This window comes from Nicotiana sylvestris, chromosome 8 (genome assembly GCF_000393655.2).
Source record: "Nicotiana sylvestris chromosome 8, ASM39365v2, whole genome shotgun sequence".
Classification (NCBI taxonomy): domain Eukaryota; kingdom Viridiplantae; phylum Streptophyta; class Magnoliopsida; order Solanales; family Solanaceae; genus Nicotiana; species Nicotiana sylvestris.
This window is the reverse complement of record NC_091064.1, coordinates 216,141,894-216,157,939: the sequence shown is the minus strand read 5'-3', so window position 1 is coordinate 216,157,939 and position 16,046 is coordinate 216,141,894. Positions and strand designations below refer to the sequence as shown.

The following is a 16,046-nucleotide window of genomic DNA, read 5'->3' as shown; positions in this document are numbered from 1 at the left end:
TTATGACCTAAAACATTCTCACTTTGTATGGATTGCTGACAAATAATCATAAAAAATGCAAAATATATGGAAGCCACATTTAAGAAATTTTCGCATATGTTCTGCTTCTAGCCAATGTAGTTGGATGCTTAAGAATAATTCTCTTTTAATATATAGCGAAAATTCCTTAATTGTTGGATTTGACTTTAGTGCATACCACCTCAAAATTTCACTCAAAAGTAAAAAGGAAGAAAGATAAAAAGTAATCTGGAGCTGAAGTTGGGGAAATTTATGGAAGAAGAGAAAAAGAACGCAGAGGTTGCAACAAGAATGGAGAAAAAGAAAAGGATAGAATGTTTTAGGGGTTTCTACTAGGGGTAATTTTGGGATTAAAAAAAATTATAAGAGATAATAATGTAATATACTTGGTCAATGCAATATGACTTTTAAGCCAATTTCGAAAAAGTTGGGTTTTCCAACTTATTTTTTTAAGCCCTTTTTTAGTTGCCAAACACTTTCACAAGTTAAAAGTGCTTAAAAACTGGTTTGATCAGTTTTTTAAAAGTATATATTTTTCTTAAAAAATATCTTTTTAAAAAGTTTTAACTTGTACCCACTTTTTAAACAACTTTAGTCTCCTTTCTCTTCCTCCTTCTCCTCCTCAACGTTATATCCGCCCTCAATCCGATAGTTCCATTAGAAGAAATTCAAAGCTTCCTTACCAAATATTTTTTGGTGATGTTGTCAAACTGTTTTATAATTCCAAAAGACGTGAGAAAAACAAGGTATTCAAGACCCACAGTAAGTCAATAAGATTGAAAAAGGTTAAACGTGAACAAATAAATGAGAAGAAATTAAATGGGCAACCCGTGGCAGTGGAAAAGTATCCAACAGAGAAACTTCATAGCTTCTAGGTTTAAAGGATACTTCCTTTGAATATCAAGTTAACACCATTTGAAGGAGGCAATCCAATCAAACCAAATTGACATCGAATCATATGGAAAGTCAGTTAAAACTTCAACTCTAAGAAGTCTGATGTTCGCAAGTTACAAACAAAAACTTCGCGAGTTACAAAAACAAAAACTTCGCCAGTTACAAAAATAAAAACTTTGTCAGTTACAAAACAAAAACTTCACAAAAACAAAAATTTCAGCAATTACAAACAAAAACTTCAGCAAATAGAGAACAAAACTTCAGCTACTATGCTTACGTTCAACAATTACAAACAAAAATTTCAGCACACTTGGTTCAACATACTTGCTACTTCAGTCCCGTCTACTAGAATGCTGAAGTTTTGCGTGATTACTTTTGCTACTTCAGCCCCGTATACTGAAGTTAAGCGAAAAAGTGAGTACGCTTGTAATTTAACGTGATCCAAAAAATGGGTATAGATGCAAGTGCCCCTAGAATCTAGAGTCTCACATTTCATTGCTTGCTTATTCTCATTTTGCCATATCCTCCTTACTGTTTTCTTAATTATTTGTTTTACTTTAGCTAACTATCATAGTTCCGGATTTTTTATACTATAAAAATTATAAATCTATTTTAGTTTATTTTTATTCTATTGTTATCTTTTTTTTAATAAATTATTTATTATAATGAATATTTCACCACTTGTTAGATTTAATCAATAAATAGAGTTGGATGTTTTGGTATAGATTGAATTGATTTTGTAACGTAATATTAAAAAAAAAAAAAGTTCAATAAATTGTTAAATTTGGAAAAGCAAACAGATATGTTGTTCACTTTTTTTGTTTTAAGAGCTTAACAGAACAAAGAGGGCATGAAGCAAAATAAAAAGCCGATGGGAAGACTCTATTGTTATACCTTTATTGCTTTTATTGTCAAATGATGTCGATGACTTTAGTTTCTGTCTGAATCCGCTTGCACAAAATTCTGAGTACGCTACTGATTATATTTAGAGCTTTCATATTATTTAACGAGAAGATGTTGATAACATTTCTTTGAGTACTGTATTACCGTAATCTTCATAAAATTATAAGTATAATGCAAATACGATGAAATCAAATGAATATCAACTTTATTTTAGCTCAAAGAATCACATCAATATTTGTTCTCATTATTCGTTCTTTAACTTTTTGATAACCACAATGAATCCATGAATATTAAGGAGCGAAAGCCATGATTTTTGACGAAATTGTTTTTTCTAGGTGATACAAGTTACCTACTTCAATATAGTAATTATAACTTAAAATCAAAATAACATAATATCTCATTAGATGAATTAAAATATGATTAATTAAATTTCTTTAGGCCAATTGCCCATTATTTGTTGCCATATTATTTGTTTCCTCTAAACCAAATTAGATAATTTTTTTTTCTCAAAACCTACATTCTTTTCCTCAACAAAAATCCTGCCCAAAAAACTTGAAAAAGAAAAAAACCAACCGCAAAAAAAAACCAATCTTATCACAGTAGTATTATAATTAGCTGACCTATGGGACCATTTTGTCGAAAAACAAAAAACCTGAATTTTACTGAAAATACCTAGTACTCCACTATAAAAAGATACTACTATATAATTTCCAAAAGTCACTTCACAGATCACAAATATCTTGATCTTTACCGATATATTCTTTGGTGTTCTTGCTCTGCTGATCGACCCTTTTTGGATCATCAACAGAGGTAAACTATTAATGCTTAATTTTGAATAAATCTGTTTTGATTAATTTCTGGTAATATCTTTAATTTTAAATGTCCTTTTTATTGATTTATCTTGTCCGTATTCTTAGATTATCCATTTATCTCCCACACCCTTTTAAGAGCCAATGCTTCTCATAGTTTACTAGGGTAGTAGTAGTCTTTTCTTGATTTGAAGGTTTTTTTGTTTGCTGTCCAAATTTAAGCCACCTGGGTTTGCCTTGTTATTTGTAAAGATTGAATCTTTATAAGTAATTTTTACCTGGGGTTGCCTTATATTTTGTAAAGATTGAACCTTTATAGGAATTTTTAACTGGGGTTGCTCTAAAGATTGGATCTTTATAGGGATTTTTTTCTTTTGGTAATATTGATTACTGAACTAGCTGGGTTTGCCTGTAAAGATTTAAACTTTATGGGGAAATTATGAGAATCTTGATTATTGAACTAACTATTATTATCAATAGTAGATTACTGCTTAGGAGTTGTGTGGTTTGCCGATGGCTCGGTTGGTTCTACCGTGCAAGGCTTCAAGTTTGTCGAAGACATGTCTCTTGGGTTTGATCTCCAATGCTCCTGTGATTATCCAACTCCCTTTTCTTCATTGTATAAGCAAATAATTCACAACTTGAAAGTGGTATAAGTTATTTGAGAGTCACATAGGTGTAGTGTGTATTTTTTGTTCTTTTTCTTTGTCATGTTTTATACTAGCTGAACAAGTAATACATCCAGCTTTATCAATTTTGCTGTTTCCCAACTAAGTCCGTTGAGGTGTACCGATTCTTTGGCACTAGGAAAAGCTTATCCTTTTAGGTTTCTGGCTTTATATGAAGTACTTATATTTGGTTCTAGTATTTCGCCCACAATTGTAGTTCAATTATTTTAATCTTCAGCCTTTCTTTAGGTGTTTGATTCTCTGTTTTGCTTCTTTGATGCGTTAATGCTGCTTTTGATGTATATTTAGTTAATGTAAGATACTTAGCATTTAATGACTTGTTGTCGCCTGAAGCATTACTTTCCATTATTTCTCTGTAGTTTCAGGCAAGTTGTCGTGTTACTTCAGTTGGGCGCTCCAGGAATATCTGTAGATATAAACAATACCTCACTTCGGAGGTTTGTGAATATTTCCTCGCTAGCTTCTGCGAGATGCATTACTCATCTCCTTTTGGTTTTTAATGCATTGTCTTGCTTTGTCTTGTGCATCTTTTTCTCTTTTCCTATATTCAGTCTTCCTGCTTTTTGCAACTAGGTTTCGCATTGGAGGAGGTGTCAAATCCAACGTTTTCCATTGGTTGTAAGCAATTATGTCCAGATTATAACGTACTTGCATATTTTGCCAATAATACTTTTTTATGCTGACGTTTATTTCGTATGTTTGGATGTTTCCCAGCAACCTAGTAGAATTGACCGGAGATTAATCTGTTCAGTTGCAACTGAACCTCTGCCAAAAGAAGTAGAAGAATCCAAGATGGAAGCACCAAAGGAAATCTTTTTGAAGGATTACAAACAACCTGACTACTATTTTGACACGGTATATCCTTGATTCTTGACCTTAATCTAGGTAAAGGTCTGGATTTTTCTCCTTGTTTTATGAGACTAAATCAAATAACTATTAGGTGGATCTGAAATTCTCACTGGGTGAGGAAAGTACGTTCGTCGCTTCCAAAATTGCTGTCAGCCCCAGAGTTGAAGGTAAATCTTGTTACTCCTTTGGATTTGTTTATATTTCAACCATAATACATTTTTTCTGCATTTTGTTGTGTTGGCTGATTGAAGCTTCTCAAGTTTTTCAATAGTTGTATTTATTCCAGAACTCACATTTTGTTGCCAATTTATCTTGAACAGGTCAGTCTTTCCCACTTGTGCTAAATGGGCAAGATTTAAAGTTGCAATCGATTAAGATCAATGGCAATCCATTGAAGGTACTTATCAAAGTCGTGCTCGTTCAATGTCTGAAGATGTACATAAATTTTTATTACACATATTTCAGCTGATGTTACTTTTGCTCATAATATACACTTAATATGCTTCAGGAAGAAGATTTCCACTTGGACTCACGCCACCTGACTCTTAAATCTCCTCCAAGTAGCAAATTCACCTTAGAGATTGTGACAGAAATATATCCTCAGAAGAACACGTCCTTAGAGGTGAAATAGGAGGGCAGGATTTTGTCTTATTTGCAATCTTTTCTTGAATTTCAAATTTCAGTAACACTATGAATGGTTTCTATACTTAGATAGAGTATTGACATTATCGTATTTACTTCAGGGGCTTTACAAGTCATCAGGGAATTTCTGTACCCAATGTGAGGCTGAAGGTTTCCGTAAAATTACATTCTATCAGGTATGCCATTTTTTGTCCTCTAGGCTGTTATCGTCTTTCCTTGAATGCTTGCTAATGGAAATCGTTTCTACCATTAGGATCGCCCTGACATTATGGCTAAATACACCTGTCGCATAGAGGCAGACAAATCCTTGTACCCTGTATTGTTGTCAAACGGAAACCTCATAGAGCAAGGAGATCTAGAGGTACATTCGGATCGCGCTGTACTATTTGCTGAAAGTTGTTTTATTGTAACCCTTATGCCACTCCAAATTATTCTTCTCACTTTTTTTTTGTGCAGGGAGGAAAACATTTTACTGTTTGGGAGGATCCTTTCAAGAAGCCCTGTTATCTTTTTGCGTTGGTTGCCGGTCAGTTGGAGAGCAGAGATGATACATTCATAACCCGTTCAGGCCGTAATGTCTCCCTGAGAATCTGGACCCCTGCACAAGATCTGCCCAAGACAGCACATGCAATGTATTCGCTGAAGGCAGCTATGAAGTGGGATGAAGATGTGAGCTTTTCAGTTTTTTGATAAACATCAAGTTAGATATCTTCTGTTGTCTGATGGTCTTATGGCAATTTTCTTTGTTAAATTTTTCTAACAGGTTTTCGGTCTGGAGTATGACCTGGATCTTTTTAATATTGTTGCTGTTCCTGATTTTAACATGTTAGTTTTCTGTTTTCTTCACATTATCATTTTTCTGTCACCCCCTAAATTTTTTATTTTATGATCATAACCTGTTTTTTATCTCATTGCCAGGGGAGCGATGGAAAACAAGAGCTTGAATGTATGATATTTGAGATGTTATTGTATTGCATTGTTCTATTTATGACTTTTTCTTAACTAAGCCTAATTGCCTTGACTTTGTTTTCAACAGATATTCAATTCCAAGCTTGTCCTGGCATCTCCAGAAACTGCGACTGATGCTGATTATGCGGCAATATTGGGTGTGATTGGACATGAGGTGTGTGATATCTTTCATTAGCTACTGAAATTCATAAACTTTATCTTGTATGCAGATTCATGAAATACTGAATAAATTACCATTTCTTGTCGTTGTTGCAGTACTTCCACAACTGGACAGGCAACAGGTTTGTCATTTACCGAATCCCCCCTTCTCACAGAATAAAAAGCTATTTAATATATTAGTTAACATTTTCCATTATATTACTATTCGTATCTTCTAGCTGCTTTGGTGCAAATTGGATGATGTTATATAACATGAACGTGTTACTCGAATTCCTCAACACACTTCAGGAGTTATATGCCTTTTTTTCCTGTTCTCTGTAAACAATTAGCTCCTTATTGCTGCTGCTTCTGATGAGCAATAAAATTCATATGTTTCTTTCAAGAAAGACTTTAAAGTTAGATTCTTTAGTGAAATCAACTCCTCTGCTTTTACAATTGGATACAAGGAAGTGTACTTGTTTGCTGTATACTTTGATAGTATTCTCCTGTCTATATTATATTAACTATTGAGCTCAATGCAGAGTTACCTGTCGTGACTGGTTCCAGCTCAGCTTAAAGGAAGGACTTACTGTTTTCCGTGATCAGGTCGGATGTATTCCTTGAGAAGATAGATACACGAACATTTTTGTGGTAGCTTTAACTTACAAGTTCTTGAATGATTCGTGCAGGAGTTCTCATCTGATATGGGAAGCCGTACCGTGAAAAGGATTGCTGATGTTTCAAAGCTTCGAATGTATCAGTACCCACAGGTTTCAAAGAGTTCTTTCATGTTCTTGTCATTATAATATTCCTGCTTCTTATATTTATACATGGATTGCCAAATCAATATGCTCCAGAATGAGCGACTGAATTGTGGATGACTAGTTACATGTGCTAACTGTTATCCTGATTTTCTAGGATTCTGGTCCAATGGCTCATCCTGTGCGGCCGCATTCTTATATAAAGGTGCCAATAATCTCTTTTAATATGGATGATTCTTGTTTAGGAAATGCTGGCCCCCACCTTCTTTGAGCCACCTGCTTGGAAAGTTTGCTCATTCTTCTTTTCCACCTTTTTTTGTTGACAGATGGATAACTTCTACACAGGCAAGTTTCAATTAATTGTCTACATTGAGAGGAGGTTTAATTTCTTTTGAGCCAATTTTGATGATATTTCTTGTTACTGATGTTTGGTTGTGACGGGCTGGTTTGGCTTTTTGGATGATTCATGAACATGTAGTTACGGTAAGATACTGTTTATCAATGTTCTAACTTTATGTGCTGGTATCTCTCGTCTCCCAGGGTATTTATTAACTGGTGTTCCTTTGTTCCATTTTCCCTTTTGCAGGTTTATGAGAAGGTAACTCTCTTCCTCTCTTGCCACCTCATGCTGCATTTCGTGCCTCCTGTTTTCTTTTCCTCCTTTTTCTGTGCCACCACATCCATGAGCTTATGTGTGCTTGCAATCCTTTCGTGCTTATGCATGTGTAAGGGAATGTTTTGATTCACTGTCGATTTATTTCACTTTTTTCATTATCAGGGAGCTGAAGTGGTGAGGATGTACAAAACTTTGTTAGGGAGCCAAGGATTCAGAAAAGTAAGAAAATGATAATGTCTTGCCTATTTTTTGTAGTTACAGACAATTGATTTCCGCGCTTTGACAGTCTTGAAAATCTGATATACCTCCTTTTCCTTTCAGGGCATGGATTTATACTTCATGAGGCACGATGGTCAAGCAGTAACATGCGAAGACTTTTTTGCTGCCATGCGAGATGCCAACAATGCAGATTTTGCTAATTTCTTGTTATGGTAACTGGTTCTTCCTTCCTGCCATTCGAACTAAAATTCGTGATTCTCTCAAAGTTGAGCTTTTAAATGAAACATAATTGCAGGTACTCACAAGCTGGGACACCTGTAGTGAAGGTTGCAACTAATTATAGTGCTGAAAGCCGCACTTTCTCCCTCAAGTTTAGGTAAAAACATAGAATGGATTTTTCGTTAAGATTTGCAAACCTTTCTGGTTTAGGCTGACATATTTCATCTGATGTTTTCCTAGTCAAGAGGTGCCTCCAACCCCCGGCCAGTCAGCAAAAGAACCTATGTTTATTCCTGTTGCAGTAGGTCTTCTAGATTCTAGTGGCAAGGACATGCCTCTATCCTCCGTTTATCATGATGGGAAATTGGAGAGTTTTGCAAGCAGTGGTCAAAATGTGCACACTACAGTTCTCCGCATAACAAAGGTTAGCCTAGAATTTTGATGGACTTGTTCCAGTGCATTCTACTTGATTAAACTATATACATGGCGTGTGGCTTCTATAAATTTTTCCCTGGGAAGATAAGAAATACAGCAAAGGTTACTTCTAAATTCTAATGTCAATCATTAACTTAATTATTGATATTGCCAATAAAACAACTAGCTTATGTAAGATTGCTAAAGTTGGTAAAGGTCTTGAACGGATTCGTACAATATCCTAATTTTGAGTTTATTTAATACTAAGTAGAAAGTAGACCATAATTTTTTTCTCTTGTTTCAATTGATGGTTAGGGAACTGAAATAAACCTCAGACAGCAGTATTGGCTTATGTTCTGCAAATTGTAGATTAGTCTCATTGCATAGCAAATGATAAGTTTGATCAAATAACTATGCTTATGCAACTTCTAAGAAGGATGTAATAAAGGATTTTTTGCTTGTACTATGCAGAAGGAGGAGGAATTTGTGTTCAATGACATATCTGAGAAGCCAACACCATCTATATTACGAGGCTTTAGTGCTCCCATCCGGCTTGAGTCTGATCTCACTGATAGTGATCTGCTTTTCCTTCTTGCTCATGATTCTGATGAGTTTAACCGGTTTGTATCGTCCAATATCTTTTAGCTAATCACAAATTCGAAATAATCAAGGACTAATGTTATCTGTTCCTTAGTTGGGAGGCGGGACAAGTGTTGGCAAGGAAGCTGATGCTCAGCTTGGTAGCAGATTTCCAACAGAATAAGGCTTTGGTTCTTAACCCTCAGTTTGTGCAGGGGATCAAAAGCATACTCACCGACTCAAGCTTGGATAAGGTGCTTGCCCCAGGTCTTTTCTTGTAGAAATTTGTGTTTCATGTCGGAAGAAAAAGGTTTCGCTAATTGGTTTTGTTGTATCCTTTCAGGAATTCATTGCAAAGGCAATAACTTTGCCAGGTGTAGGAGAAATCATGGACATGATGACAGTTGCTGACCCAGATGCTGTTCATGCAGTCCGGACTTTCATCAGGAAGCAACTGGCTTCTGAATTGAAAGAGGAGCTCCTTATCACTGTAATGCCAGTGTTACTTTTCTTAGTGCTGATTCTCATTTCACTTGACACGTTCTTAATGAAAAAAGAATAATTATATAACCTGTAACATACTTTGCAGGCTAAAAACAACAGGAGCTCTGGCGCATATGAGTTTGATCATAACAATATGGCACGGCGTGCTCTTAAAAATACTGCTCTTGGTCCGTTTCATGTGTATTCTCGTTTAGTTTCTTCTTATCTTTCTAGACACAGTGTTTTTCAGAACTTCATATTTGACAAATTGCAATTCCACTGTCCTTATTTTGTCTACAGCTTATCTTGGATCGCTTGAAGGCCCGGAAATTACAGAACTTCTATTGAATGAATACAGAAATGCCACAAACATGACAGATCAGTTTTCAGCTTTGGTGGCTATTGATCAGCAACCTGCAATTCGTGAAGAGATTTTGGCTGATTTCTACAACAAGTGGCAGGATGACTTCTTGGTAACATCTCTATGCTTCTATTGCCTGCACCTCGACCTGATATCATCTTTGGGCCCCATAAAAGGAAACCTGCAATTCTCTTGCGTTAGGACTGATTGTCCTCCGGCCCTGTTCTTGCCTTCGAATTGTTGATTAACCTCCTTGTAACTTAAATTATTCATCTCTAGTTTCAATTAAACATGTGGTATTACATTGCATGTTTTGCAGTATTGTAGTGATATGAACAAGATAAGCTTGAACAAATCTTTGTCTCGCTCTTTTTTCCGTAGGTTGTGAACAAGTGGTTTGCGCTTCAAGCTATGTCAGACGTGCCGGGTAATGTTGAGAATGTCAAGAAACTTCTAAACCATACAGCCTTTGACCTGCGTAATCCAAATAAGGTATGTGCAATTTCTAGTTTTATGTCTTTCTAGTTTATGTCAATTACTAGACGTAATGTTTTATTTTTTGAACAAATGCAGGTTTATTCATTGATTGGAGGATTTTGTGGGTCGCCTGTCAATTTCCATTGCAAGGATGGGTCCGGCTACAAGTTCTTAGGGGAACTAGTGGTGCAGCTTGACAAGATAAATCCACAGGTCTCTTAAAACACTAGTATTCATTTGATTTTGGTCTCTTTGGAACAACAGTTAACACACAGTGGCTGAGCCCGGATTTAAAGTTTACAGGTTCAGGATCTGAATAAGTTATGTACATACTAAATAGATATCTTAAGACAACTATAAGGTTTGGACCAAAACTACTGTATTCGGCTAAATCCATAATCTAAACTCTAGTTCCACCCCTTGAGCACACTAACAATAATGTAATATAAGTATACAACAGCAGAAACTAGATATGACAAAACTTAGCGGGATTTCCTCACTTCAATCCAGCAATTTAACTAACGACAGTTTTACAGTAGCCTGAGAGTATGTTAAAATTCCTTTTTCTACTGGATGGCAGGTGGCTTCAAGAATGGTGTCAGCGTTCTCTAGGTGGAAGCGTTATGATGAAACACGACAAAGTCTTGCTAAGGTTAGTATCGGCTTGCTCAAACATCATACATCCATATGTCTCAAGTTTCTGTGGAACTTCCATTTGAGTGTCGTGTTTGCCTAGAAGTCAAAGGACTAAACAAATAGCTTATATTTACAGGAACAATTGGAGATGATCTTGTCTACTGAGGGACTCTCAGAGAACGTGTTCGAAATTGCATCCAAGAGCTTAGCAGCTTAAATTTTTCTTCATTTTCCGGTTAGCTAAACTGTTCTTGTTATTCTGAACAGGCTATAATGATTAAGGGTTTCAGAAAACATTTAGAAACAGATCACAGACTCAGTTTAACGTTCAGTGTTTAGTCAATAAATGTGTTTTATACTTGCATTCTTGCATCAGTCTCTTCTCCTTCTCAACTTCCACTAGATTGCCTTATGTATGTAAATATCTATTGTTAAGAATCAATGTATATGCAGTCAAACCTATCTATAATAGCCTCATTGGTTCCGGTTAGAGGATATATATTATACCATACCGTAAAAATTGGGTCCTAGAAAAATCCGGCTTTTATGGTGAAGGGTTGTTATATAGAGGATGCTGTTATAGAGAGGTCCGACTGTGTATGCAATAAGCTGATACCCCTTGAAGACAATTAAACGTAACTGTCAAACCTCTTTATGATAGTTTCATTAGTTCCGATATCATTTGGCTGCTATAGTGAAGTGATGTTATATATATATGGGATGCTGTTATAGAGAGGTCTAACTGTATATGCAATAAGCTGATACCCCTTGAAGATAATTAAAATTAACTGTCAAATTGTAGCTATGGCAACAAAATACTATGTGATTTTCTTTCCATCTGCCTAAGTCTTGGTAGGTAGAGTTATCCAGTACTTGTGCTGCTGGGAGGTAGCAGGTAACCGGTGAAATAGTTTGGTGCAAGCGAATTGGCTCGGACACTACCATCACAATAAAAAGTTAAGCTTTAAAACCAATATTCTTAGACAAATCACAGGTTGTATTGTGTCAATAGGGCAACAATGTTTACATATAATCTTGCATACTCTATGAAATAATCTAAGTCTGTAATTAACCTAGACGCTACCGTTAGCAAAAAAGAGAAAAAATTAGGGTTAAATTAAATTGAATTTTTGAATTACTTAACTGATAATTAGCCTGTTTAAAATTTGTTACGGTCAAAATGTATTTGTTAGGGTGGATTTCGCTTCAATTATGTCAAGTTTGCTTTAAGATGAACGAACACTGTTTTAATTAAACTCGTATGATTCAAAATTAGAGGTTATTATTAATTTTTTATGGGTGTAAATTAGTAGGCGTATGGACATAAAAATTACGACTTTTAAAAAAAAAAGTAGTATTTGGTGTTAAGTTTAAAAATTATATTTGAAATTTAAAATTATATTCGGACATATATTTCACTTGAAAAAATATTATTGTTTTGTAAATGAGAAAAAAGCTTTTTCATACAAACACATTTTTGAAAAAAATTTCCGGAAAAGAAAGAAAAAAAATTATGGACAAACGGGCCTTAAAGTCTCGATTTGCCTGTTTATACAGTTTGAAAAAGTCATAATTGTCTTTAAATAACAACAACAACAACAATTCAGTATAATCCCACTTAGTGGGGTCTGGGGAGGGTAGTGTGTACGCAGACCTTACCCCTACCTTAGGTAGAGAGGCTGTTTCCAAATAGACCCTCGGTATCCTTCCCTCCAAGAACTTCCTACCTTGCTCTTGGGTAGACTCGAACTCACAACCTCTTGGTCGGAAGTGGAGGTTGTTTTTAAAGAAAAAGAAAGAAAATCTCAATGTAGTGAGTGCAGAATGATACAAGAAATTTCTCTTTAATACAAACAGTTTGACAAGAAAGTTCCAACTGTTTCTTATCAGTTGACAAAAATGACGGCAACTGCAAATAGTAGGCATACTAGGAAACAAATTCTAGGATCCTAAGTGGGCGTTTGGATATAAGAATTGTAAAATTTTAGAAAAGAAGTGAATGTTTTTTCTTCAAGTGAAAATGGTATTTGAAAATTAAAGTTGTATTTGGAAATGAATATAATTTTGGGTTGTTTTTGAATTTTTGTGAGTGATCATAGTGAAAATTTTGAAAAACGGTTTTTTGTAGTTTTTTCAAAATTCATCTTCAAGTAAATATTAAAAATTTTATGGCCAAACACTGATTTCGAAAAAAAAAAAATTTGGAAAAAAGTGAAAAATTGTTATGTCCAAATGGGCTCTTAATACTTGAATTTTGGTCACAAAACTTAAGTACTTTAGATTTTAAATGTGATATCTAGATTTGTAAATTTTAACAAGTGTTTGAAATTAAAATTTATAATTTTTTTTAAAATAGATTAACTTTTCGGGGGGGGGGGGGGGGAGGGATTGTGTTTATATTATCTTTTTAGAAATTGATTTTCCATAATATATTTGTTAAATTTTGTGAAGATCAACCTTTGAGTTGTGGTCTAATTAGCTTGTTCACATATCGATTAATTCGTGAAATACATATTATCTTCTACCATCATGAATAGTGAGTAACTTTGCTCAAATAATGTTTTGGTTAGATTTCAAACTTTACTTTTATGGTTTACTGAGTCTGTATAAAATAAATATGGCTAGTCATAATCAGTTGGCTAAATTTAGGTCTAAATACTCATCTTTCCCACCAACTTTTTAAAAATATCTCCTGGTTGTTTTCTTTAATAATCTAAAGAACCTCTAGCTACTGACACTTGGCTTATGAGAAGAGAAAGAATAAAGAAAAAGGATTAGGAGGAAATAAAGCAATGTTTATCGTGGAAGCAGCCAATAATATTTGTATTAATATAGCCTATTTACATTATATCCTTTGGGAATATAGCCCTTCCTTGAATTCTACGTGAATACGTAGTGCTTTGTACACGGACTGTCACTTTTTACTTTAACTAAGACTTATTCCTCCTTTTTCGGTTGGCTTATTGGAGTGCTGATATTTCTTGCTACGACTTCTTTAGATCTTTCCTTGAGCCGAGAGGTTTTCGGAAATAACATTTCTACCTTTTTACAATAGGAGTAAAGTTTGCGTACACATTATCCTTCTCAAACCCTATTTATAAAATTATACTGGACTTTTGTTGTTATTATTCCTCCATTTGGGTTAAATGAATTAAGAGGATGAAAGGAAAAATAGAAAAAAGAGGCTAGGGAATTAAAGATTTCATATTTTGTCTCTTTTTTTATGATAGGACGAGATATCCTTCTATGATTAGGGCAATTTGTAGATTGGGACCATAATTCATGTTTGTTCTTCATCATTAGTGAATTAAGAATAAGGCAATTTTTATTTAATCTTCAAAGCGTTATCCATAACTCTTTTGGTTCACATAATAGTTAAGATTATAATACAAAAACCGTTTATGCGATAATTAATAATAAATGAATTATTATATGGCGGTTAATAATAAAAAAACCATTATACATGAATTATCTACCGGAAAAAATATTTTCATCTTTAAAATAGTTTAGTTATTGTATTATTAATACACATATTCTTATTTCACAATTTATCTCGCAATAATACATTAAATTTTCACATTATTTAATATCGGTAAGTAAACATGCATTATTAGTTATGATATGACACGTTAAGTAAACATGCAAATAATTCTTAGTCTATAGTTCTAATGAAAGCTGTAATGATCTCGAAATTAAAAGTAGCCGTAAATCTTTATAAGTCCTGTCTAAAATCATAGTGAAAAGATCTGATTAAAAAGATGGAAAAGGCTATTAGTTTTGAAAAGGTTCTTTATTCCAAGTTGTCATCATCATTCATCACTATCTAAAAAGGAGGAGCTTGCTTTTTATTTTCATTTTTATTCTAAATATTTTGAGATGGAGAAATTGTGACAACAACAAGAAGTTGGAGAGATTGTGACCGCAGATGAAATTGAAAAAGAAAAAGAAAATAGCATCTGGATATTTTTTTTACTAGTGAAGAGTGATTCTAAATAATGAAAAGATGAATGAATTTTTTAAAAAGAAAATTCGATAGAAACTTTTTGAATGACTATAGTGAACAAGTAGTTTTAGAAAATTTCTACATGACCATAAGTCCAAGTGATTTCTGCAACTTTTCTTTAAAATGGAAAAGATGTAAAGATAGGGAATATAATTTTCATTGCTAAATCTATGATTCATTGGACTAAAAAATATGCAGGATATCATATAAAACTTGTGACTAATTTTGGATAAAATTTTATCAACTTTAGTTCTGACTTGTGTCTAAAGATGACATTTTTAATTTTATTATGACATTAATAATTCTCAGATTGTTATCTCACATAGAATACGGTATAAAAGCAATATTACAATTATGATATAAAATCTTAAGATTGTTAATTTCGGAAAATTAAATTTTACAAGACATATTGAAATATAATTTCTTATGTTTTATTTAATCTGTCACATACTAGTAAAACACTCATTAAACATAACGCAAGAAGATCACCCCCAAAAAAAAAAAAAAAAGAAAATTATTGCTACAAAGACAAATTTAGAGGAAGGTCTTTGAAATTTACTTTTTTTTTTTTTTTTTGGTTAAAAAGAGCATTTCATTATAAAAGGAAACCACCCGTTAGGGTGCTCGTTGGCAGTAGCATTGGTTTGAGAGGATATATCAGATCACCCTCATTGTAACTAAGGTTTTTAATATTACAATCTAAAATTTGTCTTGATGAAACAGTTTCTGTGATGTCTGCCCAAAAAGCATGTGCAGCAAACACCGAAGGAACTGTTGTTACAAAAATATTTTCAAAAAAGGTCTTCTTAGCTCCCTCATTGGCTAGTAGATCAACTATTGTGTTTGTCTCCCTGTAGCTATGCTTCACCACCATGTCTCCTAGCCTTTGGACGACTAACCTGCATTCAAAAATGATGGAGTAAAAAGTAAGGTTACCATTGGTAAGCATTCTAATTACCTCGGTGGAGTTCGTGTTGATTTCCAAGGGTACAAGGTGCCTTTCTTCCGCCAGTTGCAGACCCCTTAGAATGACAATCAATTCTGCCTGTGTATTTGTAGTATGTTGAATACTTTTCATGTAGCCCAGAATCCAGTTCCCACTTGCATTTCTGAAGACACCTCCCACTCCTCCCTTACCGGGGTTCTCTAATGCAGCTCTATCAGTATTGAGCTTGTACCAATTGGTGGGGGGTGGTATCCATTTGACCCAAATAATTCTTTTTTTGTTGGTGCACTATTTACTAAAAGGGTAATATACTCAATTGCTTTAGCTATGGCTGCTTTTAGATTTACCACATTCTTTCTTTTGTTGAATAGGTTATTGTTTCTAATGAGCCAGATTTGCCAGAAGTAGAAAGGAATTAGTT

General features: G+C 34.2%; 1 protein-coding gene across 1 annotated transcript; it reads left to right on the top strand.

The window, feature by feature from the left end:
- Positions 1-2,501: 2,501 nt before the first annotated feature.
- Positions 2,502-11,040, top strand: LOC104234223 (puromycin-sensitive aminopeptidase). The gene is made up of 34 exons (XM_009787759.2): positions 2,502-2,625; positions 3,108-3,215; positions 3,673-3,750; positions 3,887-3,931; positions 4,028-4,168; positions 4,254-4,329; positions 4,483-4,559; positions 4,671-4,784; positions 4,906-4,980; positions 5,058-5,165; positions 5,261-5,473; positions 5,568-5,629; positions 5,723-5,750; positions 5,841-5,927; positions 6,029-6,054; positions 6,454-6,517; positions 6,601-6,681; positions 6,830-6,877; positions 6,999-7,017; positions 7,151-7,155; positions 7,259-7,270; positions 7,451-7,507; positions 7,610-7,719; positions 7,803-7,883; positions 7,967-8,150; positions 8,612-8,760; positions 8,835-8,973; positions 9,063-9,209; positions 9,309-9,390; positions 9,503-9,675; positions 9,945-10,055; positions 10,137-10,253; positions 10,621-10,692; positions 10,813-11,040. Exons 2-34 carry the CDS (start codon positions 3,138-3,140, stop codon positions 10,891-10,893), a joined length of 2,940 nt encoding a protein of 979 aa, XP_009786061.1. The 5' UTR covers positions 2,502-2,625; positions 3,108-3,137; the 3' UTR covers positions 10,894-11,040.
- Positions 11,041-16,046: the final 5,006 nt, after the last annotated feature.

Coding starts and splice junctions, on each gene's coding strand:
- LOC104234223 (XM_009787759.2), top strand. CDS start 3,138: ATGGCTCGGTTGGTTCTACCGTGCAAGGCTTCAAGTTTGTCGAAGACA. Junction 4,169..4,253: donor CTGACTACTATTTTGACACG/GTATATCCTTGA, acceptor AATAACTATTAG/GTGGATCTGAAATTCTCACT. Junction 9,210..9,308: donor AAGAGGAGCTCCTTATCACT/GTAATGCCAGTG, acceptor CATACTTTGCAG/GCTAAAAACAACAGGAGCTC.